Genomic DNA, 22,246 nt, shown 5'->3' with positions numbered 1-22,246 from the left:
AGGCCGAGACGGGGGATGCGGAACAACATTTTTAGAGAGAAAAGTGAAGGCGGATGTGGAATTCTCAGCATCAATGGGCCGCGCCAGGACGGCCGGGCGCAGGGGTCATCACGGAGCCCCAGGCTAACCAGCTGCAAGTTCACCGAGTCGCCGGGATGGTGCTCCCGGCAAGGCCAAACCAGCGGGCTGCGCGGGTAGCGGAGGCTGTGGACAGGGCGCAGGTGGACACTGCGTGGCGCCGGGGACCCTGGGGGGTGGCCCCGTGGGGGCGGTGGAAGGAGGCGCTCTGCGGCAGGCACTGTTGGAGGGGTGGGGCGCGCGGTGGACAGAGCAGCCCTGGAGGACGCGCTGGGCCAGCGCCAGGTACCCCAGGGCCTGCCAGGAGGAGGGGCTGGCGCTGTGAGGCGGAGCCCGGAGCCATCAGGGAGGGGGGAGCTGGACCAGCCCGGACGCCGCTGCCCACCAGACGGAAGACCCGCAGGCAGCGTCTTCCTTGGCGGCCACGGTGGACCCGAGCTCTGGGACGGGGTCTCCGAGGAGACGGCTGTGACAGCTGCGGGGCCGCCCCTGAGCTCACAGGGCGTGACCGTCCCCTCCTCAGATCTGAGGGGAGAGTTTGGCCGTGGCCAGCAGGCCTGGCGTGTGGGGTCCACCTGCCTGGCACGAGAAAGCCACGCCGCCCGCCAGGCGAGGGCAGAGACCGGCAGGGTTTACCTGCAGGTGGTGGGGAGAGGTCGGCCAGGTGTGCCGGGCAGGGGCAGCGGCCGAGCGTGAACAAAGCACTGGCCTGAGGAGGGGAGGAAGAAGCCTGTCCCCATGGAGACCAGGAGCCGGTCCTGCTCACAAGTAAGAGGGCGCTGGCGGCCGGGCCCCCCGATACTCCAGGCGGGGCCGAGTGAGAGGTGCGGGGCGTGTGGTTCCTTGCGCCGAGGGCCCCAGCTCGGCGGGCACGGACACGCAGGCCGCGGAGGCCAGCTCGCTCGGCGCTGGGGCGGGGTGGCGGGCACAGGCCCGGCTCCTGACCCCCGCTCTGCGCGCCCCTGAGCCGGGCACCGCGGGGGTCCCCGTGCGGCCTCCTCGAGCCCTCGCGCTCCCGGCCGGCCGGCAGGGGTGCCGAGCACTGGACTGGAGACGGCTCCAGGCCGCCGCGCGGGATCCCAGGCCTGGCGGCCGCGGCCCAGGCCCAAGGTCTGCGGGGCGCCCGCGCGGGCCCAAGCGCGGCGCTGCCCCGGCCGTCCGGCTCGCGGCCTGGGGGTGCGGGGTCGCGCGCCCGCGGGCGCAGGAGCCGGGGCGCGGGGCGCGGGCGCGGGGCCCGGAGGGGCGAGCGCCCCGCGGAGCAAAACAAGAGCACGCGCGCCTCCGGCCGCCCGCGCCGCGCGCCGCCCAATCGCCGGGCAGGGCCGGGCAGGGGCGGGGCGCGGCGGGCGGGGCGCCGGCCGCGGGCAGGAGGCGGCGAGGGCGCAGCGGCCCCGGCAGGAGCGAGCGCAGCCCGGTCCCGCCGCCCGGTCCCGCCGCCCGGTCCCGCCGCCTCGGCCCCGGGGCATGGCCTGTCTGATGGCGGCCTTCTCGGTCGGCACCGCCATGGTGAGTGCGCGCGGCCTCCGCTCCGCGCGGGGCGCCTCCGGGGCGCGCGGGGACGCGCAGACCCGCACCTCGCCCGGCGCGCAGAGGCCGGCGCCGCCTCCCGCCCGCCCGGGCCCGCCGGCTGCTGGGGACGCGGGGGTGCTGCTGGGGCCGCGGGGTGCTGGCGCCGCGGGGTGCTGGCGCCGCGGGATGCTGGGGCCGCGGGGTGCTCGGGGCCGCGGGGTGCTCGGGGCCGGGCGGGCTCGGGCGGCCTCCCCCGCTCGGGGACTCGAGACGCGCGGCCGCTGCGGAGCCGCCGGGGGGCGGGGGGCGGGGGGCGGCCCCAGCGGGGTCCGTCCCGGGCGCCCGCACGCCGCGCGCCGCCCCCCGGAGCTGCGGGCACGGTCTGGGGGGACAAAAGCGGTGTCTGCGCCCCGCGAGCCCGCGCCGATGCCCGCGCTCCCCGGGGCGGCCCTCCCGGGCCCGCGGGGTGGGGCCGGGCGGGGGGCGAGCCGGCGCCCCTCGGGCCCCCCGGGCGGGCAGGCGCGTCCTGCTCCCGGCGCGGGCGCTCGGCGACACCCCGGGACTGTCCCGCGGGCAGGACCGTGGCCCCGGGGCCGCTGCGCACCCCCGCGCCCCCGGCCCGCGCCCCGCCCGCCCTGCGCTGCGCTGCGGCCCCTCCGGGTCGGCGCCCCCGCCCGCCCGGCCGGCCCGGGGGTCCGCGAGTCCTGCCCGCGGCCCGGCCGCCCCCCCCGGCCCCCCCCGCGCCCGCGCCCGCCCCCGCCCCGCGGCGTGACCGGCAGTTACCCCGGCGCGGCGCGCACGCTCCGCCTCCCGGCCCGGCCCGGCCCGGCGCGCCTTGTGCGAGGACCGCGCGGGGCCCACCGCCGGGGCGCCCCGGCCCGGACCCCCTCCCCCGACCCCCCCACCCCCCGGGCCCCGCGGCCAGCGCCCGCCCCTCCCGCATCGCCGTCCCGGGCACCGGGCGGCCGCTGCCCCGCTCGGGCCGCGCGTCCTCCTGGCCTCGCCGGCCGCGCCTGTGCCGGGGCGCGGGGAGGTCGCCGGGACGCGCCTGCGGGCGGGGCCCCTCGATGCCAGCCTCGGCTTGCGGCGCCCGGGCCGGGCCTTGGGGGCGCCGGTCGGCTGGGGAGTCGCGCTCGCCCCAGAAAGCCTCGCCCCTTGGGCTGCGCGTGACAAGTTCTGTCCCGGCCTGTCCACGGGCCTCTGAGAGGCCGGTGCCCGCCGCACCCCGCGCCCCGGGCCGTGAGGGCTCTTGGCACCCGCCCTCGGCCCAGAGTGGGGCAGGACTCCGGGCACCCCCGGGGCAGGGCCCTGGAGGAGGCTCCTCAGCACCCTTCTCCCTTAGGTGCCGGGGTGCCCAGGGCTCCCGGAGGGGGCACCGGCCCAGCGCCCTGGGCGGGCACCGAGGCGGCCGCGGTGACCCGGGGACGTGAAGCCGTCCTGCCCTTCTCTGGCCTGACGTCCCTGGCGCGGGGCGAGGGCTCCTGCCTCCACTGCCCGCGGCCGGGCGGGCAGGCGCGACTGCAGAGCCCCTCCCGGCTAAGTGGGCATCTCCCTTTGCCAGCATTCAAACCAGCCCCACAGAAAACCCTCCAGCAAACAGGCAGCGGGAGCCCTGGGGGGCAGCCTGGCACCCCGCACCCCCAGGTGGACCGATTTAGTGTACTCGGCAGCAGCGGTTGCGAGCTGGGGGGGCAGTGCCCGGTGAGAGGGACCTGCAGGGGCCGGGAGGAGAGGGGCGGGCACCTATTTGTTTTATTTTTAATGAGCCGGGAGGCCGGGCCAGGAGCTGTAACCCACATCGCCGCGGGTCCCATCTGAGGCTGTTCCAGAGAGCTGGTCTATTTCCAGTGGCAGGCGCTGCCTCCCGCCTCGCCAGGTGGCCTCAGTCACGGGGTGGGGGGCGCTGCTCCCCTCGGAGCACAGGTGGGGAAGGTGTGTGCCCTGCCGCTGCTCTGCCGGGGTGGGCTGTGTGGTCGTTTTCCCTGGAAAGGACAGGGCTGGGCTGACCCAGGTCACCTCCAGCGCGCCCTAACAGCCACGAACAGTCGAGTGGGGACACTGCTGGGCTGGGGTTCTGGCCCCACTAGGGCCCACGCCCTCTGTGCTGTGGATCCCCCTCCACAGTGAGGAGCTGGGGTGGCAGTGCCCCTGCGAGGGTGATGCAAACCCGCAGCCTGGAGTTTGGGGCACATTGTGCAGCAGCCACATCAATTGTCGCTATTGTTTCTAGCACTCACCTCCCGGGGGGGGGGGCGGCCTGTGTACAACCAGATAGTAAGCTCTCCACGCTGCCTCTGCTCTCGCTCCCCCCCCAAATCACTTGGGCCCCAGCGCTGTGCCGCTGGCTGGACCCTCGACTCCTTCCCCGCATTCGCCCACGTGGCAGCAGGACAGGGTCCCAGGGGTGGCTCTGGCCTTCGCTGGCTCCCCAAAGACCTCTCAACCAGGTTCCAGTGCCCGCTCCAGACGCCCCCTTTGCTCCTGCCCCGGTCAGGCCTGAGCCCCTGGACTTCCCTCCCAGGGCCGATGGTTCTCTCTGAGCTTTCCACAGACTGTCCCCTGGCAGGAGCCTGGCAGGGACGCCCCACCTCACCTCCAGAGATCAGGGGCATTTTATTTCCTCAGACGCACTGGATGCCAGCGCCCCCGCCCTGGCTGGCTGCGCGTGTCCCGCCTCCAGCTCTGGCCTCGCCCTGTGGCGATGCCCACACTCTTGCCAGGTCCCAGACTTGAGCCTGAGCTCGCTGAGCTCCAGCCACCGGTGTGCAGCCGAGCCCGGTGCTCCGTGTCTGAATGAACCACTGCGTGAATGAGTGAATGAATGAATGACAACGAGGAGATAGTTTCCAGTCCGGAGGGGGGCGTCCAAGCCTGGGGACACAGGTGTGGCCTCTGCCGTGGCCGGTGGAGGGGGTCTCACTGCCCACCCCTCTGTGAGTGCTGGTTGCGCCCAGGCTGCCTCGAGGTGATGGCCACATGGCACGGGGGGTGTGCAGGTGGTTCTCGCAGCTGGAACACTGGAGGCCGGTCGAGGGGTGGCCGGGGGATGGGCAGCTGTCCCCACCCCACTGAGCCACGCGAGTGGGGCTCCTGGTGCCTCAGCCTGGATGTGGTTTGCAAAGCAGAGGTTTAGCTCGTCTTAGTGCTGAGCAGGGGGGCCGGGGGGGGGGTGGCCCCTGGGCCAGCACCGTGCTACCAGCTCCTGCAGAATCAGAGGACAGCCTGTGACCCCGAAGGGCAGGCTTGGGGGGACAAGAGGCAAGCACTTGGTGCCTGTTCTGGTGCCGGGCCCAAGCGCACTTTCCTTCTCAGGCGCCCAAGCCAAGGGCATGGGGCCGGGCTGGCGCCCCCCCTGCTCCCCAAGGCCAGGCAGGGGCCGGGCACCAGGCAGGGGTGCGCCCTGCAGCAGCTCCTTCACACCAAGCGCCCAGGGCCCGGGTCAGGCTGGCATGACCCTCCCGACCACGTCAGGAACCTGAGCCTTCCGAGCGGCCCCCAGCCTGGCCGGCGCAGGCCGGTGAGTGCGGCCACCTCAACCCACTCGTGCATCTGTGTCCACACTGTGTGCAGCGGGTGGGCTAGGCTTTGATTTGGTGAAGTGTTCAGAGGTGAGAGATGCCTGGGAGGGTGTGTGTGTGTGTGTGTGTGGACACCCCCAAGCTAGAGAGACCCTCGAAGGCCCCGACGAGGAACACCAGCTTCAACAACAGCCAAGACGGGAGAGGACGCGCGAGCCGGAGTGGCAGTGGCAGGTGGCGGGGCCTGTTGGGTCCGTCTACTCTCTGGTTTCCTTTGGATCTTTGACTTGAGACAGAAATGATCAAAGGCTTTTGACTCAAAGAAACACCCAAGAATCCAAAGAAAAGCGCAAGTACACTCGGCTCCTCCTCGGACACATAGCCACACACCGTGTCCCCAGGCGGCGAGACCAGAGAGGTTACCCAGGCCCCTCGGCGAGGGCACCGCCTTCAACCGCCCAGAGGGGCGTCGCCCCAGGCCCAGCAGCACCAGGGGGCGTGGTGGGCTCCAGAGACAGCTAGAAAAGGCCCAGCAGAGCCTTGTGCAGCCTGCGTCCTCTGGGAGCGCCTGGAGCGTGTCGATGTGCTCTGGCCTCCCTTCCTCTGCTCGGACACCCTGCCCGGCGCGCCTGCGCGCGTGCTTAGAGGAGCAGGGGGCTTGCGAGGCCACGCTGCCTGGAAAACACCAGGTGCCCTCAGGAGGCCACGAGCGCTGTGTTCTGACGGCTCAAATTCTGGGCTTCTGTCTGCCCCCCCTTTATTGTGGGGTTCAGAGCAAGTGCCTTGAATGGCCTGTGCCTCAGTTTACTCATTTGTACAATGGAGAAAAACGATCCACCTTTCCGACATCTCTGGTAAAGGCACAGTGAGCGAGGGGAGCTGGGGTATGGGAAACTGAAAGGGTCAGGCCAAGCCTAGCTCCCCCAGATGCAGCGGGGTCAGGAGGTGCAACCCCGCTCCTGAGGCTGCTGTCAGCCTCACAGGGAGCGTGCAGGGGCCGTCGTACGCTGTGCATTTGTCGGTCATTCGGGTGACTGTCGACGTGCTGCCCCTCCGTGGGTGCCTCCCTCAGCCCCCACCCGGCCTCCGAGCCAACGCCTGACCCCGTCTGTCCTCGTCCCTGGCCCTCGCCCTGCTCCCCCTCGTAACAAGCGTGCTTTCCACAGAGTCTGAGGGTGAGTTTGCCGTGCTCTGCCCGCGTGTTCAGTCAGTTGCGTTGCACATTCTATGGGGCCACGCGCGCCTTTCCTGGATTTTTGCTGACGAGACACAGGTCTGTCATTTTCATGGGGGCCGACAGGTCGTCCTTTGAGGCTGAAGGTTTGCAGATTCATTTTGTGATTCGAGCTTACGAGTCACACGTGGCCGCGGCCGGCGGGCTCCAGGGTTCACTGAAGCCTCTTTTGCGTTGAAGGAGGCGGAGGCTAGCGCGGAGGGCAGCCCAGGCCAGCTCCGGCCTCCGCGGGGCCCCGCTTCAGAGTCCCCTGAGCGGCCCTTGGCCCTGAGCCCAGCAGCCGGGGCCGCGCTCCTCCCCGGGCGGCTGCTAACCGCGCGTCTCTCTCCGCTTTCCAGAACGCCAGCAGCTACTCTGCAGCGGGGACGGAGCCCAAGTCCGTGTGCGTCTCGGTGGACGAGGTGGTGTCCGGCAGCATGGAGGCCAGCGAGACCGACCTGCTGAAGGGACATCTGAAAAAGGTGGACAACAGCCTCACCGAGGCGCAGCGCTTCTCCTCCCTGCCCCGGAGGGCGGCGGTGAACATAGAATTCAAGGACCTTTCCTACTCCGTCCCCGAAGGGCCCTGGTGGAGGAAGAAAGGTAGGGAGGGCCGGGAAAGGCCGGGTCGTCGGGGGAGCCGGGCCGGGGAGCGGGGAGGCTGTCACCCGCCGCCCGTGTGCCCTCCGCCCCCTGCTCGCCGCCGGAACCAGCGGGCTGGCTGAGATGACCAGGCCCGCGTGCCACGGCGCCGGCTGGTTTCTGGGTACGCTTGGGGGTCCGCCTCCCCGGATGCCGTCTGTGTTAGTCTTTCAAGACGGGGCTAATTTGTAACGTCTCCGCAGAAAATGGAAGGCAGGTGCCCAGTGTCCCTGTGGGAAGTGGCCCAGGGTCGCCGGTGAGTGACCTGGAGTGACCGCCACTGGAAACTGATCTTTGAAAGTCCCCTCGAGGGTGGTGTCGGGGGCAGGCGTGGAAATAAGCTGCTGTCGAGCGAGCCATGGAAATCAAAGGCAGAAGAGCCGGCGGCGTGAGAGGGCACCGGGGCGGCCGCGGCTCGGCCATGGGACGGAGATGGGGATTTGGGGTGTGTGTGGCGACCGCGGCCTCCCTTTGCCGGCTCGCAGTTTCCAGCGTGTAGCGTCGGGGCCTCCTGGGCTGGTGTTTCTTTTTCCAGCCTGACCCACTTCTTCCCGGGAGCTCACTCCCGGCTCCCCGGTGCGGGGGGTGGTGTCCAAACATCCTGCCGGCGGCCGGGGGACCCGCTGGGGCCCGCCGGGCCATCCGACATCACGCGCCACCGGGAAACCGCGGCCCGCATAGAGCACCTTGAAAGTCTTTGAGGCGTTTGGAACAAGAAAAGTGACGACGGGTTTCCATCGTCATTTGGAAGAGCTGGAGCGTGGTCGTTCTGAAGACGTCCTACCGCGCCCACTTCTGCTCTTGCGTTTTCCTTTCCTCCCGCCTCTGTCTTCCTGTTCTCTGGACGCTGAGCCCGGAAGGCCGGGGCAGGGCACTCTGGGCCCTGGGGCCGCCCTCGAGCCTGGCCCCACCTGGGCTGGGGAGGGGGCCCCACGGGCGCGGCTGCGCGTGTGTGCCTGCACGCCTGTGTCTGTGCGTGTGTCTGTGCTGCCCCTCCCCACAGCTGCCTGGGTAGCCCGTTACCTGACCTGTGCCAGGCCATGCCAGCCTCTGTGAGAAAGAAATTCGGGGGCAGACTGGGGCTTGGGCCCACTTGTTTGAGCCTTTTGAAGTGTCAGCCGAGGAGTAACCGGCGCTGACAGCCTCGTCCTTCTCAGGCGGGGAAGGCATTTACTGAAAACGCCGTGGCTTGGTTTTCTATAGACAAAGTATGGCAAAGCCGTGAGCCGCCGTCTGTCTGTCCGTCCGTCCGTCACCTGCGCCGTGCAAAGGCCGCGACGATGGTCGACGGGCCTGACCGGGTCCCGCGCCCAGACAGCTCCGAGGGTGGACGCGAGGGTGTGGATCCGGGGGTGGTGGTTTGAGCCCGCGAGCAGGGGCCCGGCAGTGCTGCAGGGGAGAGGAGCAGGCCGTGGCCTCCGGTGCCCCGGCTCACGTCCCCCAAGCGGCCGGCAGCGCCGGCCTGTTTCCTAGCAGGCGGCACTGCTCTCCACTCCCAGCAGCCCTCCAGGAAGCCCAGCCCAGGCGGCTACCTGACACACACTTGCCCTGTAGTAACCCGCATGGGCTCTGCGGGGGGAGGAGGAGGAAGTGGCCCCGAGGGACCGGCCTGTGAGTCAGACATGCGGGCGCTGAAGAGGAAGCCTGCCTGGTTCCTCAGCTGCCATGGCCTGACTCTGGGACTCCCCCACCCCCAGCAGCAGCCCCTGTCCGGCCCCTGCCCTCCGCTGGCCCTGTCTTCTCCTGTTCTTGGCGCCTGCGGTCCAGGATTGAGATGGCGCCCGCTTCAGGGTGGGAAATACTCGTCCACCCTCGCACTCAAGAGGAGAGCCGGGGGAGGCACCCCGGGGCCCAGGGCAACAGGCCCTAGGCAGCCCCAGTGCCCACCTGGCACACGGCCTGTGGGCCCCGTAGCCACAGAGAGGAGGTGCCCCTCCTGGGCCCGGGCTCACAGGGCCGCTCTGCTGCTCCTGGCACGTTGCCTGCCCATCAGGCTGGAGGCCACAGCCAGAGAACGGGAGTTTCCTTTCCAAATGAGAGGGTTCGGCTGTGATGTGCATTTCAGCCTCCCCCCCCCCCCCCATTGCCAGCAGGCTCTTAAGCTCTCCGTCCATGCTCAGAACTTGGGAACCAACTAAGAGCTGCCACCAGGACGGGCAATGAAAGCAAGACCAAGCCTGAACTAGGGCATCGGGGCTGCCCAGGGCCTACGGGCTGGCACCTGTGGACCTGGTCCCTATCCTACCTGGTGCCTCTCCCCCCTTCTTGTCCCTGCCAAGCCCCCAGCTCAGGGGCTGCCCTTTATCCTCGCCACGGGTTCTGGCCTTCCCCACTCTTTCCCCCGGCACTGGCCACTGTCTCAGCTCTGGTGTTGGTGGGGTCCGGCCGGGCCGCCCGTCCAGCCTCCCCTTGTGTCTGGCGGCATCTCTGTGATGTGGCGGGCCCTGAGGCCTGTGCTCTCTCTCTCCTCGCATCGCATCAGTCTTCCTGCCTCTGCACGGTGTCCAGCTTTCCGTGCTGCCCTCACTGCAGCGTCGTGAGGGGAGAGGCCACCCACTGCTAAGAGCCCAAAAGTGTCCACACAGCCTGGTCTGGACCAGGAGCCAGGGGCGGAGGCCACATGCTCGAGGCCAGAACCAACGCTGGCCCAGCAGCCTGGCGCCTCATGGGACTCTGCCCGCGCAGGGACACGGCCGCGGCCAGCTCCCGGGGAGCCAGGACATTGATGCAGACGCCGGCAAGCTCGGCGCTGACCACGCAGGGAAGGCCCGTGGGGAAGGGGCCATGGATCAGGCCAGCCTTTCTGAGGACTGATTCCAGAAAATTCTTGCACTTGACAATCACCAGGCCTTGACTGCGGCGTCGACAAAACATCTTGTGTTTTCAATTGCAGTTACATTTTCATGTGATTAATGATGTCTTCGGAGGGAAGGCGAGATCGCGTAATAGATTCCTAGTAGGGAACGTGATTGTGCTCAGAGCTGCTCTCGGGAGGACGCGGGCCCGAGGAGAGCGTCTCCGGCTTCGGATACAGTAATTACTTCCCCTTGAGGACTCGCCCACGCGGCGCCCGCTGACAGGACAGATGATCGGGGCCAGCGTGCACCTGGGCGGGTCACACAGACCCCGGTGTCGGGGGATGCCCCGCCGCTGGCGGGGCTGCCCTGCTCCCCCGCCCCTGCCGAGTCTGCACATGGCTCCGGACACTCGCTGTTGGTGGGGAGCTTCCCGGGGGCCGCGGGCCGCTCTGGCTCTGCCAGCTCCCTCCCACAGGGGTCTGTAGTCTCTACACTGCAGTGGGTGTGATGTGAGGGGTGCAGTAAGCACACGGGGTGCCCTGGAGATGCTGCCCCCCCCAGGGAACCCCAGAGTAACATGGAACCAGCCCCGCAGGGCTCGAGCCCATCCTGCCCCATGCGCAGGTCTTCCCACTCGAGGCTGAGCCCGAGCAGGCCCTCGTGGGCACCTGACCCTGCAGGAGCGGGAGGCGGGGGGTGCCTGCGCCTCGGCACCACTGCCCAGCCACCCCAGGCCTGGACGGCCCATGCCATCCGTGTCCCTCCCAGTCTGCTCGAGTGCCGCTGGCCACCCCTTTGGCGCAGGAAGGGAGCTCCCGGCCTGCAGAGGCCCTGGCGGCCCCTCAGCGGGGTGCTGGCCGCGCGTGCGTCCACCCGGTCCTTCTCCCTGCCCCTCAGCCTTGGGCGCTGCCTGCCTTCATCCGTTTTGGGTCGTTTCACCCCTGTTTGCTTGGTCAAGCCATCGTTGGATAAGTACCCGACCCCTCTCGGTCTCCGGCTTGCCTCCCCGCGCTTCGCCCTCGAGCTCCGTCCACTTTGCTGGAAAGGCAGCGTTTCCGCCTTCCTCACGGCCGGTCACTCCGCAGCGAGGGACCCCCCTCTTCCTGGCCCGTCCTCCTGCGGGCACGGAGGCTGCGCCCACGCCCCGGCCGGCCACTGGGAGTGGCGCTTCTGGGAGCGGAGGGGCCGCTGGCTTTGGGAGCAGACACCGCCTGTCCTGCAGGTGGACGCGGCAGGGTGGCCGGGCCGTCCGCTTCCGTCTCTAGCGTCCTAAGGTGAACCCAGATCACTTTCCGCAGCGGCTGCCCGGCTCCGGGTCCCACCGGCCCCCTCTTTCCCTGCGTCCTCACTCGGCCCGTGGCTGGCATCAAATCCCCTCTCAAGGGTCCTGGTGGTGGCGAGAACAGAAGAAACCGTCTGGAGCTTAGGCGGCCTCCTTCCTGCCGCTGGGCCGCTGGGCCGCTGGGCCGCCGTCTCAGGCGAGGGGCTGGGCTACGGCCTCCGGCTATGAAACCCGGTCCCAGCCCCGTTCTTGCCAAATAACAAGGAGTTAAACATTCCGGGTAGCAACACGGCCGATTATCCTTCTGGTTTGCTTCTAAGCTATGGAAATGCCTCTGAACGCCCTTCTCAAGTTAAAGTTTGCTTTCTCTTAATTTCTACAACGATTTCATCAGGCCTGTGAAGACAGGCTGGCTCCTGTGAGTGGAATGTGCCATTAATAACCCCCTTTCAGGAATTCCATCAAGGGCAGGCTGGATGCCACCCAAGCGCGGGGTGCCCGCTCCACCGGGCGCTTGGGCAGGATGGGACGGGCAGGCAGCTCTGGGTTTGCGGTGGGGTGAGCGGCTCCGGCCCCCAGGGAACTGATATTCCCCTAAAGGAGCAAGTCCTTTTATATTTCTTGGAAATGCTCGTGCCGGGAGGCCTTCTTTGGGGAGAGGAGGGCACCCCAGCACCCAGCGCCGTCCGGCTGGAGGTCGTGGCTGGTCTTTTACGGCGGCCTGGCCCAGGGTGCCCCGGGGCTCCCTGCGTGAGGCTGGGTGTTGACACTGGGCTCCTCTCTTCCTCCTCGGGGTCTGTTCTCGGGGGCTCAGCACGTGGGCCTGCCCAGGGAGGCTCGCGGCAGCAGGCTGCCCACTCAGGCCCCTTGGCGGTGTTGAGGCCCTCCAGAACAGCCCCCGGTCCTCCTCCTGACTGGGCGGAGACGGGCTTGAGAAGAGGCCGCGAGGGGAGATGCTGGTGCAGACGCAGGCAGGGGAGTGGGAGAGGCCGCAGTCAAGGCCCGGTCTGCAGGGAGAACTTCGGCTCCTCGGGCTCTAGACGCAGTCTCCAGCCCGCACCCCCTCTCCAAGCCATTGCGGGGGAGTCGGACCGTCACCCCGGGACCTGCAGTCAGAGGCCTGTGGTTCTCGAGTGTGGCCCCCAGAAGCGCGCTGATCCCCGACCCAGCCTGGCTGATCTCCGGCCGTGGCCCGGGGGCTCCTTTGCTTCGCTGTGGGGTCACTGGCACTGGCGGTTTCCTTATTTGCAAATGTTCACTAGCACTTTGTCACTTCTGAGAAAGTTCTGTTTTTCAGTCCCTGGTCTCTGCTGAGTGCTCGGCCGCGGGTAGTATCGCTTTCACTTCTGGAGGGCTTGCTGCCACCCCTGGTGTGGGCCCCTCCGGCCTCCCCGGGCCACTCCAAACACCGTGGCTTGAAAAGTTCACGCTCTCCAGTCCTCTCTGACAACCAGGGTCCAATCCCCCCAGGCCAAATAATGATCCAGCTCTGCTAGACACGAAGCCGCTTCCTTTGTCTATGAGTTGGAAGGGGAAATGTCTAGTAACCGTGCACCTGTCTTCTTGAGTTCAGCTCTAGAATCAACAGGTTAGCCTGTTTAGGACAAAGGTACCCACGCGGGCAGACCAGGTCTCCGGGGAAAGGCTGTCCTGCACAGACTAGGGGTTCGTGGGATGAGGGGTGTTCTCTGTCCGACCCGGCTGCTGAAGCCCCCAAGCTTCCCTGCGCATTCAAGGTGCCTAAGGCCAGTGTCCCTGCTCCTTCTGTGAGAAAGAGGCGTTTTCAACGTGCAGAACAGCGGCCAACACCCCGCCGGGCTGCCTCACACCACAGCCGTCACTTTCACGTCTTGCTCTGCCAGCTGTGCCGACGGCAGCCACCTTTGTGCTCTGGGGGGTTGGTGGCCTTGGTGCCCACATCCAGCTGTGCGGGCGTGACTGCAAGACTGATTATGTCCAGCCCAGGCCTCTATTTAGGGCCTGGATCCTGGAGCCCAGAGGGCCTCGGGGCAGCTGACCCCTCCGCCCGGAGCAGTCCTTGCTCACCCCGCCACGGTGGCCAGCGCTGTCTGAGCCTTCCAGCCACCAGCCCTGGCCCCTGGGTTTGCATGACCGAGTCTGTGGAAAAGCACCTGCCTGGCCGCAGGCTGGATTTGAGTAACGAACGTCTGCGGGCCCAGGTTCTGCTTTTCGGTTTTGTTTTGTTTTTTTTTTAAGATTTATTTATTTATTCATATAAGAACTGGGGTGCAGGCCAGACTGGGGGTTGAGAGGATTCACCAGAGAGAGTGGGGAGCAGAACAGGCGGATCCACTGAAATCCGCTGCTGAGGGAGCACGGGCGGCGGGAGCCGTTGCTGGGCCACCTGGCAGCTCCCGGGGGGAATCATGCTCGGGGGGAATCATGCTTGGGGGGAATCATGCTCTGGGCTGTGGCAGCTTCGCGGGTTGGCCCAGGTTCTCCTTTTCGGGACGCTGCAGACAAGCATGACCTCGGCATTGACACGAGCTCAGCGAGGAGGGAAGGGGCCGCACTGAGCGCGGGAGTCCCCGCGCGGGGAGGCCCGGAGCCCGACGGCGGGGGCGGCCCTGGCCGTGGGGCACCGGGCGGCCTCGGGCGGTCTGGGAGGGACCCGCCGGGGCATGCGGGGTTCGCGGCTGGCCCTTCCGCGCCTGCCTTTGTGGGGAATGTTGAGCCCCCGGGCTTCAGCCCCTCCGCGTGCGGGGGGGGGGGGGGGGGGGGGGGCGGGGGGCGGGCGGGCGGACCCGGGGCGGATGAAGACTGGGCCGGACCGCAGGCCCGGGCCAGCCTCCCCGAGGACCACCCCGCCGGCAGACGCGCAGCCGGGGCGCGCAGGGCCCCCCTTCCCGTGGGGCGCGCCCCCTGGGGTGCCCGGGGGCTGGGGCGGGCGGTGTGGGCCTCGCCCCGTGTGGGGCTCACGCTCCCCCGGGCGTCCCCGACACCTGCGCCTCCCGCCTCCCCGCGCCGCTCCCGCGGGGGCGCAGGAGGAGCGGATCCCGCATCCCGCGGGGGCTCCGGCTGCGGCCCGGGGCTGTGGGGGGGCGGGGCCCGGGGGCGGGGCGGGGCCGGGGGCGGGGGGGGGCCGCCGGCGCAGGTGCCCGCGCGGGCGGGGCGGGGGCGGGGGCGGGGCGACGGGCGGGCGGCGCGCGTGCGCAGTGGCCGCGCCGCGGGGTTACTGGCGGTCAGCGCCCGCGAGTGACCCCGGCGGAGGATGCGGCGCCCCCGCCCCGCGCGGTCCCGGGCGGCCTGCGGACCCCGAGCGCCCCCCACCCCCCCCCCCGCCCGCACCCGGGCGCGGAGAGCGCGGGGCCTTTCCCGCTGCTTAATCCGACCCAAGACTCGCTCCAGCGCGCTGGGGGCGGCCCTGGCCCCCCCCCGCCCCCCCAGCTCCTCTGCCCGCAGGGGCGAGGGGCCTGCACGGCCTGCGCGCCCGACACCGCCCGGGCCGGGAGGGGCTGTCCAGCCTGAGGCCGCGGCGGGGCCCTGACTCCGACTCCGGGCTCCGCACAGCCCCTGCGGAGGCGCGGGGTGGGGGGGGGTGGAGGGAAAGGGGGGCTGGAGCGGCCCCGGGTGTTTGGAGCCCGGCGTCCCCCAGGACGCAGCTGCTGGGCATCCAGGGTCACCCCGCAGCCCGCAGGCCCTGCTGAGTCACACCCGCCCGCCTGGGGGGACCGCGCTCCCCGCTGCTCTGCAGCCCCTGGGGCGGCCTCCCCGCAGCCGGGCCAGGGCTCCCCCGCTGGGGTGGCGGGCGCAGGGCCGGCCGTGCCCTCCTGGGCACCCCCAGACAGCCGCCGCGTCCCTTTGGGCTTCATTTAGGGGTGTAGGGACCTTAATTCATCTGCTTCGCCCACCCCGCGGGCTCCTGACCCACCCCGAGCGGCCAGGCCAGCGCGGCCTGTCCTGCCTGAGCGAGGTGGGCGCTGCCTCTGCGGCCTGCGGCTGAGGGTGGAGAGCAGGAAGCGCCCGAGGCGGCGACCTTTCCACGGGGCTTCCCTCCTGGCTTTCTGGAGTTGTCGCCTGAGGGGTGGGCGCCTGCAGGGGGTGGGGGGCGAGAGGGCGTGTCCGTGACTGCCCACTCCGGATCTGGGCTGAGGGCCGCAGCCCCTCGGCCTCGCCTAGCCGGGCAGCGTGCGGCTCCTGCTCCAGCTCCGCACGTCAGCTTGTCCGCGGGGGCTCCGTCCAGCTCGGTGGGCAGGGAGCCGCCTCGCCCTCCACGTCCAGTCCTGGCCCCTCAGCGTGTCCCCAGCGCTCCGGGCACCCTGGGCCACTCCAACCACGGCCCCCTCTGCTTCCCGGCTTCCACGCGAGGGTGACGACTGTCGCCTCATCGCTTTCTCTCTTCCTCAGAGTGTCCCGACTCTGGGCCTAGGTCCGCCTCGCGTGCCTGCTGAGGGCTGAGCCGGCTGGGCCCCGGAGCCCTGTCCAGCTTGCTCCAGCCCCCTCCGCAGCCGCTCCGCCTGGGCTAGCCGGGGGCCTGCTCCCAAGGGCGTGTGCTGGGCCTGGGCCACTCCCTCTGCTGGGACCTCCTGCCTCGCCCACCCTCCCCTCGGGGGCAGCCCCCTTCCTGGGCTCCTCTGATCCCACCACCCATGGTTGTGGGCAGAGAAGTGTTTTCTTCTGAGCTTCCAAGGGCTGAGTCCGTCTCTCCGACCCCTGCCACTGCCGTGCCTGGCTCAGAGTGGCCGTTCCTGGACAGCGGTCACCTGAGTGGAGTGGCAGGGCCTCTCCCAGTGACACACACATGCCCTTGCCCCAAAGAGGTGGGCGAGTGGGCAGGAAGCGAGGGCAGCCGGAGGACATGGCGCTGGCCCTCCCTGGCAGAGCAGTGCGTGAGCGTCCCTGGGTAGCACCTGGGCGGAGGGTGCTGGGTGCCATTCCTATGGGTCAGCGCAATCCCTGGCCACACCTGCAGCACCAGGACTGGCGGGCTGGGTCTTGGTGGCGGCAAGAGCCTGGATTCTGGGTCAGGCCGCCTGCTCTGGAATCCCAGCTCCCCAGCCCACGGGCAGTGAGGAAGTTGTGACTGGGGCAGCGAGCCCCTCCCCTGGCCGCACAGGGCTGGGGCCTCTCCCCAGAAACCCTGAGACCCTGCCTTGGTGAGGAAGACAGTCGGCCACTTGTCCTCTGGCGACTGGACATGGCCACCCCTAGGACTGACAACCCCACCTGTCAGAGATGCCAGCCTGGACAGCAGGTGGAGACCTGGCAACCCCGGAGCTTTGGAGCCCGCAGCTGCCGGCTGACATGTGTCCATGGCTGAGGCCGGAGCATCCACCTTTGGAGTGACCAGATGGAAATTTCCACCCTTGGCGTGAAGGTCCAGCAGCCCTGCACCCTCGAGGGGGCTGCAGTGGGGCTGCGAGGCCCTCCCGGAGTGCACGTCGTGGCTCTGTTCCACGGTGGGCACTGAGGCTGCACCACTGGCATCGGGGAGCCCCGGCCCAGCACGGCAGTGACTCCCCAGCGGGGAATGGGGTGCTTGGGCCTGCACACACCAGGCTGACGTTTACAGACATGCATCCCTCTCTCCGCAGAGACTCTGAGTTGGTCCCAGCGGGAGGCTAAGGTGGGTGAACTCTGTGGGCCGCCACCTTCTTGCTCTCTGTTGCTTCTGATACGGTAGTGGTGGCCTCCAACCGGGTCTCCTGACCTGCCCCCACTAAGCCCCGCTGCCCGCCTCTGGGGAGCCCACAGGGCGGTAGCTGGGGCTGCGGAGGGGGCTGGAGCAAGCTGGACAGGGCTTCGGGGCCCAGCCGGCTCAGCCTTCAGAAGGTACGCGAGGCGGACCTAGGCCCAGAGTCGGGACACTCTGAGGAAGAAAGTGATGAGGCGACAATTGTCACCCTTGCATGGAAGCCAGGAAGCAGAGGGGGCGGTGGGTTGGAGTGGCCCAGGGTGCCCGGAGTGCTGGGGACACGCTGAGGGGCCAGGACTGGACGTGGAGGGCGAGGCGGCTCCCTGCCCACCGAGCTGGACGGAACCACCCGTGGCCATCAGGGTGGGTTCAGCTGCTTTGTCAGCGCAGCAGACACCCCCCCCAGAGGGAGGCAGGGAGCCTGACGTCTGGAAGGGCCCCTCAGACAACCCGCCGGCCAGGGAATAAGCCGGTGGTCTCTGGAACATTCTGCAGACATCAAAAGTGACTGCCTTAAGACGCCCGGCTGCGTGTGAGCCACCAAGTGGTCCTTCGTCCCCTGAGGCCCCGAGCTCACCAACAGGAGGGCGCACACTGGGGCGTGTCCCGGCCGCCGAAACACCCACAGACCCTCGTGATTTTGTATCATAAAGAGCTCCCCGGGGTGCGGAGAGCCCCCGGGTGCTGGCGTCCCTGTTCCCGGCCTGCCTGCGGTCGAGGGTGCGCACAAGGTAGCTTGGTGAGAAACGTGGGCGCAGATAAGAGACTCTGGGGCATTTTATTTTAAGCAAAATTAGCAAAGCACGTGCGGATTTTACTGCTGTGTTTTGACTTTGAGGTTCCCTAGGAAGTTGGGGCTCCTTGTGACGCTGTGTGGTGGGAGGAGCTGTCACACCCAAGAGCGGGGTGTCTGGCCTCCAGGCAGGTGCGGCTGAGACAGGTGATCCTTTGCTGTCTCTCCCCCACACCCCTGGCCTCTGCTCTGGGGAGCAGGGAGGGAGCAGGGCCCTCCGGGGTGGGGTTGCCTTTGTTCCTGCCCCCAGAAGCTGGGGTGGCCCGAGTTAGAGCCTGGCCCTGACCTGAGGGCACCGGGATGACCGCGGGGCTCCGACGGGGTGCTGGGTCCCCACAGGGTGTGGCGGGATGCTGGCCTGAGTGCCCGCCGCTGGTGCTGCCCGGGCCGGGCTGAGCCCCCCTGAGTTAGAGCACAGAGAAGTTGGGCCCGGAGCAGGGCCCTGAGCCCACATGGCCCGGCCTCCCCTCTCCTCACGGCCCCGGGCACAGCCGGCTGCCCCTGGGCTCCTCTGGGCGCGCACGCCTGTGCTGGGCCATCAGGGCGGGAATCCTGGACTCGAGGATTCAAGCCCCCCAGCCCGGGCGCGGCCTGTCCTCATCCCTCTGACCTCAGAGCGGTGGTGTTGGGCGCCCTCGGGCCTGGGCTTCCTGCTCTGCAGTGTCGCCCCTGGGGCGGTTTCCTCCTGTTCGTAAAGCCCGTTCAAGCCTCCAGTGAGGCTGCTTGGCTCTGCCTGCTCGGACCCCTCCACTGGACCCCTCCACCCGCCGGTTCCTCTGGGGGCCGGAGGGAGGCCCCGCGGGGAGTGGGGGCCGGGCTCTGCCGCTGGCGGGTGGCTCACCGTCCCCGGCGTTTTGGGTAGAGAACTCGAGCCTCTTCTGCGCCTCCCAGGTGGGGGTTCCGAGCCACGGGGTCGTCGTGCAGGAATTTCAGAAGCAGCAGTCGGACCCCGAAGGCGCCTGCCCCGTCCTGCCTCGTGCTGGCAGCCTCACCGTGGGCCAGAGCCAGGAGGACGGACAGGGCGCCTGCGAGGCCTGTCCAGGGGCCCGAGGCCCCGGCTTCCCCGCCCAGCTGGGGGAAGACGCAGAGCTGCGTGTTCCCTCCGGCGGAGCGTCCCGGGCAGACCGCTCCCGCCACTGCACCCGCGGCTCCGGCCAGGCCCTGCCACCCCAGCCCCGGCCCTGGGTCACCTTGGGGTGGGAGCAGTGACCCGGCCCAAGGGCAGTGATGTGGCCGCCTCGCCCGGCAGGGAGGGAGCGAGGGCACGGGCGGGCACGGGCGGGCCTCTGCTGTGCATGTGGGTACAGGGCGTCCCGCACACCACCACTCGTGGAGCCGTGAGCACTGACTCGCACCCCGACGGAGGGTGGCTCCGATGCCATCAACTTTGAAGTGCGCCCCGAGATCAGCCTTCCTCACAGTCCAAGAGCTGCTGGGAAGCCAGGGCCCCCTCCTGGCGCGGTGCCGCCGCCTGGGGAGACCCTCCCTTTCCCAGGTGCTTCCTCCCTCCCTCCCTCCCTGCCCGCCCAGCCACCAGCTCTCCGTGGCCCTGCTGGGCTTTGCTCCTCGGCCTGCCCCGACACAGGGGGAGGCTGCAGGCACCGCCCTGCTGGGGGGCCGCTGCTGGGGTGTCCATGGGCACAGGGACTGTCACGCCCCTGGGAGCTTCTGGCGCCCGCAGGCAGGCCCGGCCTTCATGAGGGCCTCCCGCAGGGGCTTCTCAGGGCAGGGCCTGGGCGGTGGCCCCGGGGACATGCCTGCCCTGCCGGCCCGAGGAGCGTCACAGGGGCGCGGTGACGGCTCACGGGCAGGCGCGGGGCCAGGGCACGGTGCCGTCTGCAAGGCCAGGTGCCCAAGACGGGCCTCGGGACAGACGGGGCGAGTGGCCGTGGAGCGCGGGGGCAGCAGGGCCACCCAGGCCGGCTCGGCAGGCAGCAGAGCTCCAACTCCGGCTTCTCACCCAGTTAACGAGCCGCCTGCAGGTGGCCTTAGAGGCGGCCATGTGCGGGCCCCAAGGGCAGCTGACATCTGTCCCCAGCGGGACCCCACAGAGAGGAGGGGGAGCCACCCTCGGCACTAAGACCGGTTCCAGGGGTGCAAAAGGGAAGTTGCTTGTTTCGGATCTCTGGGTGGCCCCTGGCGCTGCTGTCCCGAGTCTGCAGACCAGCTGGGCTTTGAAGAGAGGCGGGAGCCTGGCGGACAATGCCCCCTGGGGGCCTGTGGGCGCCTCTGAGGGGTCCTGGGAGCTGGGGCATCTCGTGCCAGCGTTTCCTGGTGTGGCCCCTCCCCACTGCCGTTCAGAGCACTTGGCTCCACGCGGGAAGTGGGGGCGCGTCTGCCTGGCCAGACGCAGCAGACACCGGGCAGCCAGTGGGGCCACAGGTGGCCGATGGAGGGAGGGACAGGCGGAGGCCAAACATCAGGGGCCCATGGAACAGGCGCGGAGTGGAGAGGCTAGAAGGAGCAGCCGCAGCACGGCAGCCCCTCCGCCCGAGCGCCCGCTGCCTGGAGAGCGGGTGCGTGTGTGGAACCGGACGCAACGGCCAGCCTGGAATCAAGTCTGCGGTCTGAGCCAGGCGCGTCCAGCCAGAGGCCCGCGGGGAGGCGGGCAGGGCGCGCTCTTGCTGGCTTGGGGACAGTCAGTGAGACGTGACAAGTGGCTCTGGCTCCGGCCACCGGGGCGTCCTCAGGGCGTCTGCAGGTGCAGGGCAAGGTCACAGGTGGACAGAGCTGCCTCCGCGCTGTCCCCGAGCCCGGCCTGTGTTGCAAGGCCAGCGGCCATGGGGAGAGGCTCAGCCGGTGGCTGCGGCTCTGCCTCGGCTGGGACAGCAGGGGCTCAGTGAGAAGGGCCTCGGGCCGGGCGCGCGGGGGATGAGGCAGGTGGGGGGTCACAGGGAAGGGTCCAGATGTAGAGGCCGGGACGTCTGTCCTCTGTCGTGGGGTGACTCTTGGAGAGGAGGAGGGCGAGGCAGTCCGTTCCCACCACGGCCCCTGCCAGCCTTGTCTGGACTCGGGGTGGGGGGGCGCCCACCAGGCAGCACCCAGGAGCAGTCACGACCGGGGGCAGAGCAGGTGCGTGCGTCCCCGGCGCGGCTGACGTGACACGTGGGGCTGGCGGTGCCCCCCTGGAGCTTCTGGCATAATTTAAATAATCAGAATTTTTTCTTCTTTGTTCTGGCCAGGTTTAGAAGGCTGTGAAAAGACCCGGTCTGCTTTTAGAAGTGTAAAAATACCCCGGTGATAAAAGCCGCTCCCTGCCTGACGGGCAGATGTAAGCGGCTCCTGTCTGCATTTCAGCGCCTGCGCTGGGCCGGGGGCTCTGAGGACCCGCAGCCTCGGGAGTGGGGTGTGTCCTTATGAATGTGCACGCGCGTGTGTGTGGTGTGCACATGTGATGTGTGTGGTGAGTGCACACGGTGTGTGAATAGTGTTGCACACACATCATGTATACATGTGATCATGTGCATGCGATGTGTACATGCCCCGTGTATGTGCATGGCGTGTGCACACATCTCCTGCACGTCCATATGGTGAGGCAGGGGCAGGTCTCTGGAGCACCGCCCACTCACCGGGAGGTGTCACGGCTGCGCTGCGCTTCTGGTTGGCTTTCTGAAACGCATTTTGTGCAAGAATCAGCTGATCCCAGGGGCTGCTGTTTGGCAGGGGGCATAGTCCCCTGACCCTGGGCTGCTGTGCCCCGTCCCAGCCTCTGGGGGGCCAGGTGGAGGACACAGTGGGGCCGCTGGGCTTGCTCCCAGGTCCTGGGTAAGCTTCTTCCATCCCAAATGCATTTTGCTGTTTTGGAGGGGCTTAGCCCCTTCTCGGGCCCCCTGACCCTCCCCGGGGACAGAGCCCCAGCTTTCAGGTCACCAGGGCGCTGCCCATCAGTCCAGCACTGCGGTCACCGTCAGACCTGCAGCTGCGGCCTGTGGACTAAAGGGCAGGACCTCGGGCCGCCCCGCTGCCCCGCTGGCCCCAGCTCCCACTCAGTCTGATCCTGGCGTCTGGGGGGCCCCGCGCCCTGTGTGTGCTCCCCCTAGCCCGCGTTACTCTCTGGGGCAGGGTAGACCCCACCCAAGGGCCCCCCAGGCCCCACCCGCAGGCTCCAGCTTCCCCGGATGGTGGGGAGCCAGCTGTCTTCAAGAGGAAACAGCTGACGAGCGTTTGCTCGCAAGTAACCCCGATCTCAGCCTGAGCCGCCAAGAGGCCGGTAATGAGCAGGCGCCCACAGTTAGGGCTCCCGGGTGAGGTCATGTGTGTCCCTGGGGCCCCTGGCCCAGGGCACCGGGCTCCTAGCCACAGAGCTGCATCCCCACGAGGAGCCACGGCCTGGGGCTTGGTGCACGCAGGCCTTTGGGGTCCCTGCCCCCACCAGCCCGGTCCTCCTGTGCTGCGTGCAGACCTGTGCCCTGGAAGCCGGGGCCGAGCGTGACCCGTTGCAGCCCCACCCCCGCAGCCGCCCGCCGTTTGCTCCTGTCCCCTCTGGGACAAAGGGCACAGCCCTCCCGAGGCCCCGGTAATGAGGCGGGTGGCAGGACCGCGAGCTTCCTGCCCCGGCTTCCGCTTCTCTGGCTGATTAAACAAGGCCCCAGGGGCTCCCCTCCATGTCAGGTGTGCTGGCGACAGCTCGGCCGTCCAGGGTCCCACCGTGAAGGAGGCGGTGGCGGGGAGAGGACCCCCAGCCCCTGGACAGCCTCGCTCATGTGAACACCCCACTTTGGGGCTGTAGGGATTGGGGAGCAGGCCCAGAACAAGCA

The 22,246-nt window shown here is 69.0% G+C and overlaps 1 protein-coding gene across 3 annotated transcripts in view; it reads left to right on the top strand.

Moving 5' to 3' along the window:
- The first annotated feature begins 724 nt into the window (after window positions 1–724).
- Window positions 725–22,246, top strand: part of ABCG1 (ATP binding cassette subfamily G member 1) — a 34,785-nt gene continuing 13,263 nt past the window's right edge. For 2 of the 3 annotated variants that reach the window (XM_037524907.2, XM_037524905.2), the window contains exons 1-2: window positions 1,459–1,584; window positions 6,678–6,921. In XM_037524907.2, the coding sequence (XP_037380804.1) occupies window positions 1,543–1,584; window positions 6,678–6,921 (286 nt within the window). In that variant the 5' untranslated portion in view covers window positions 1,459–1,542. Of the gene's footprint in view, window positions 847–1,458; window positions 1,585–6,677; window positions 6,922–22,246 lie in introns of those variants that run through there. The other variant, XM_037524906.2, reaches the window with a different exon arrangement.

This window comes from Talpa occidentalis, unplaced genomic scaffold (assembly GCF_014898055.3).
Source record: "Talpa occidentalis isolate TD23 unplaced genomic scaffold, MPIMG_talOcc4v2.1 talOcc4.4, whole genome shotgun sequence".
NCBI lineage: Eukaryota > Metazoa > Chordata > Mammalia > Eulipotyphla > Talpidae > Talpa > Talpa occidentalis.
The sequence above is the reverse complement of the archived record's forward strand: the minus strand, read 5'-3'. Positions and strand labels throughout refer to the sequence as shown.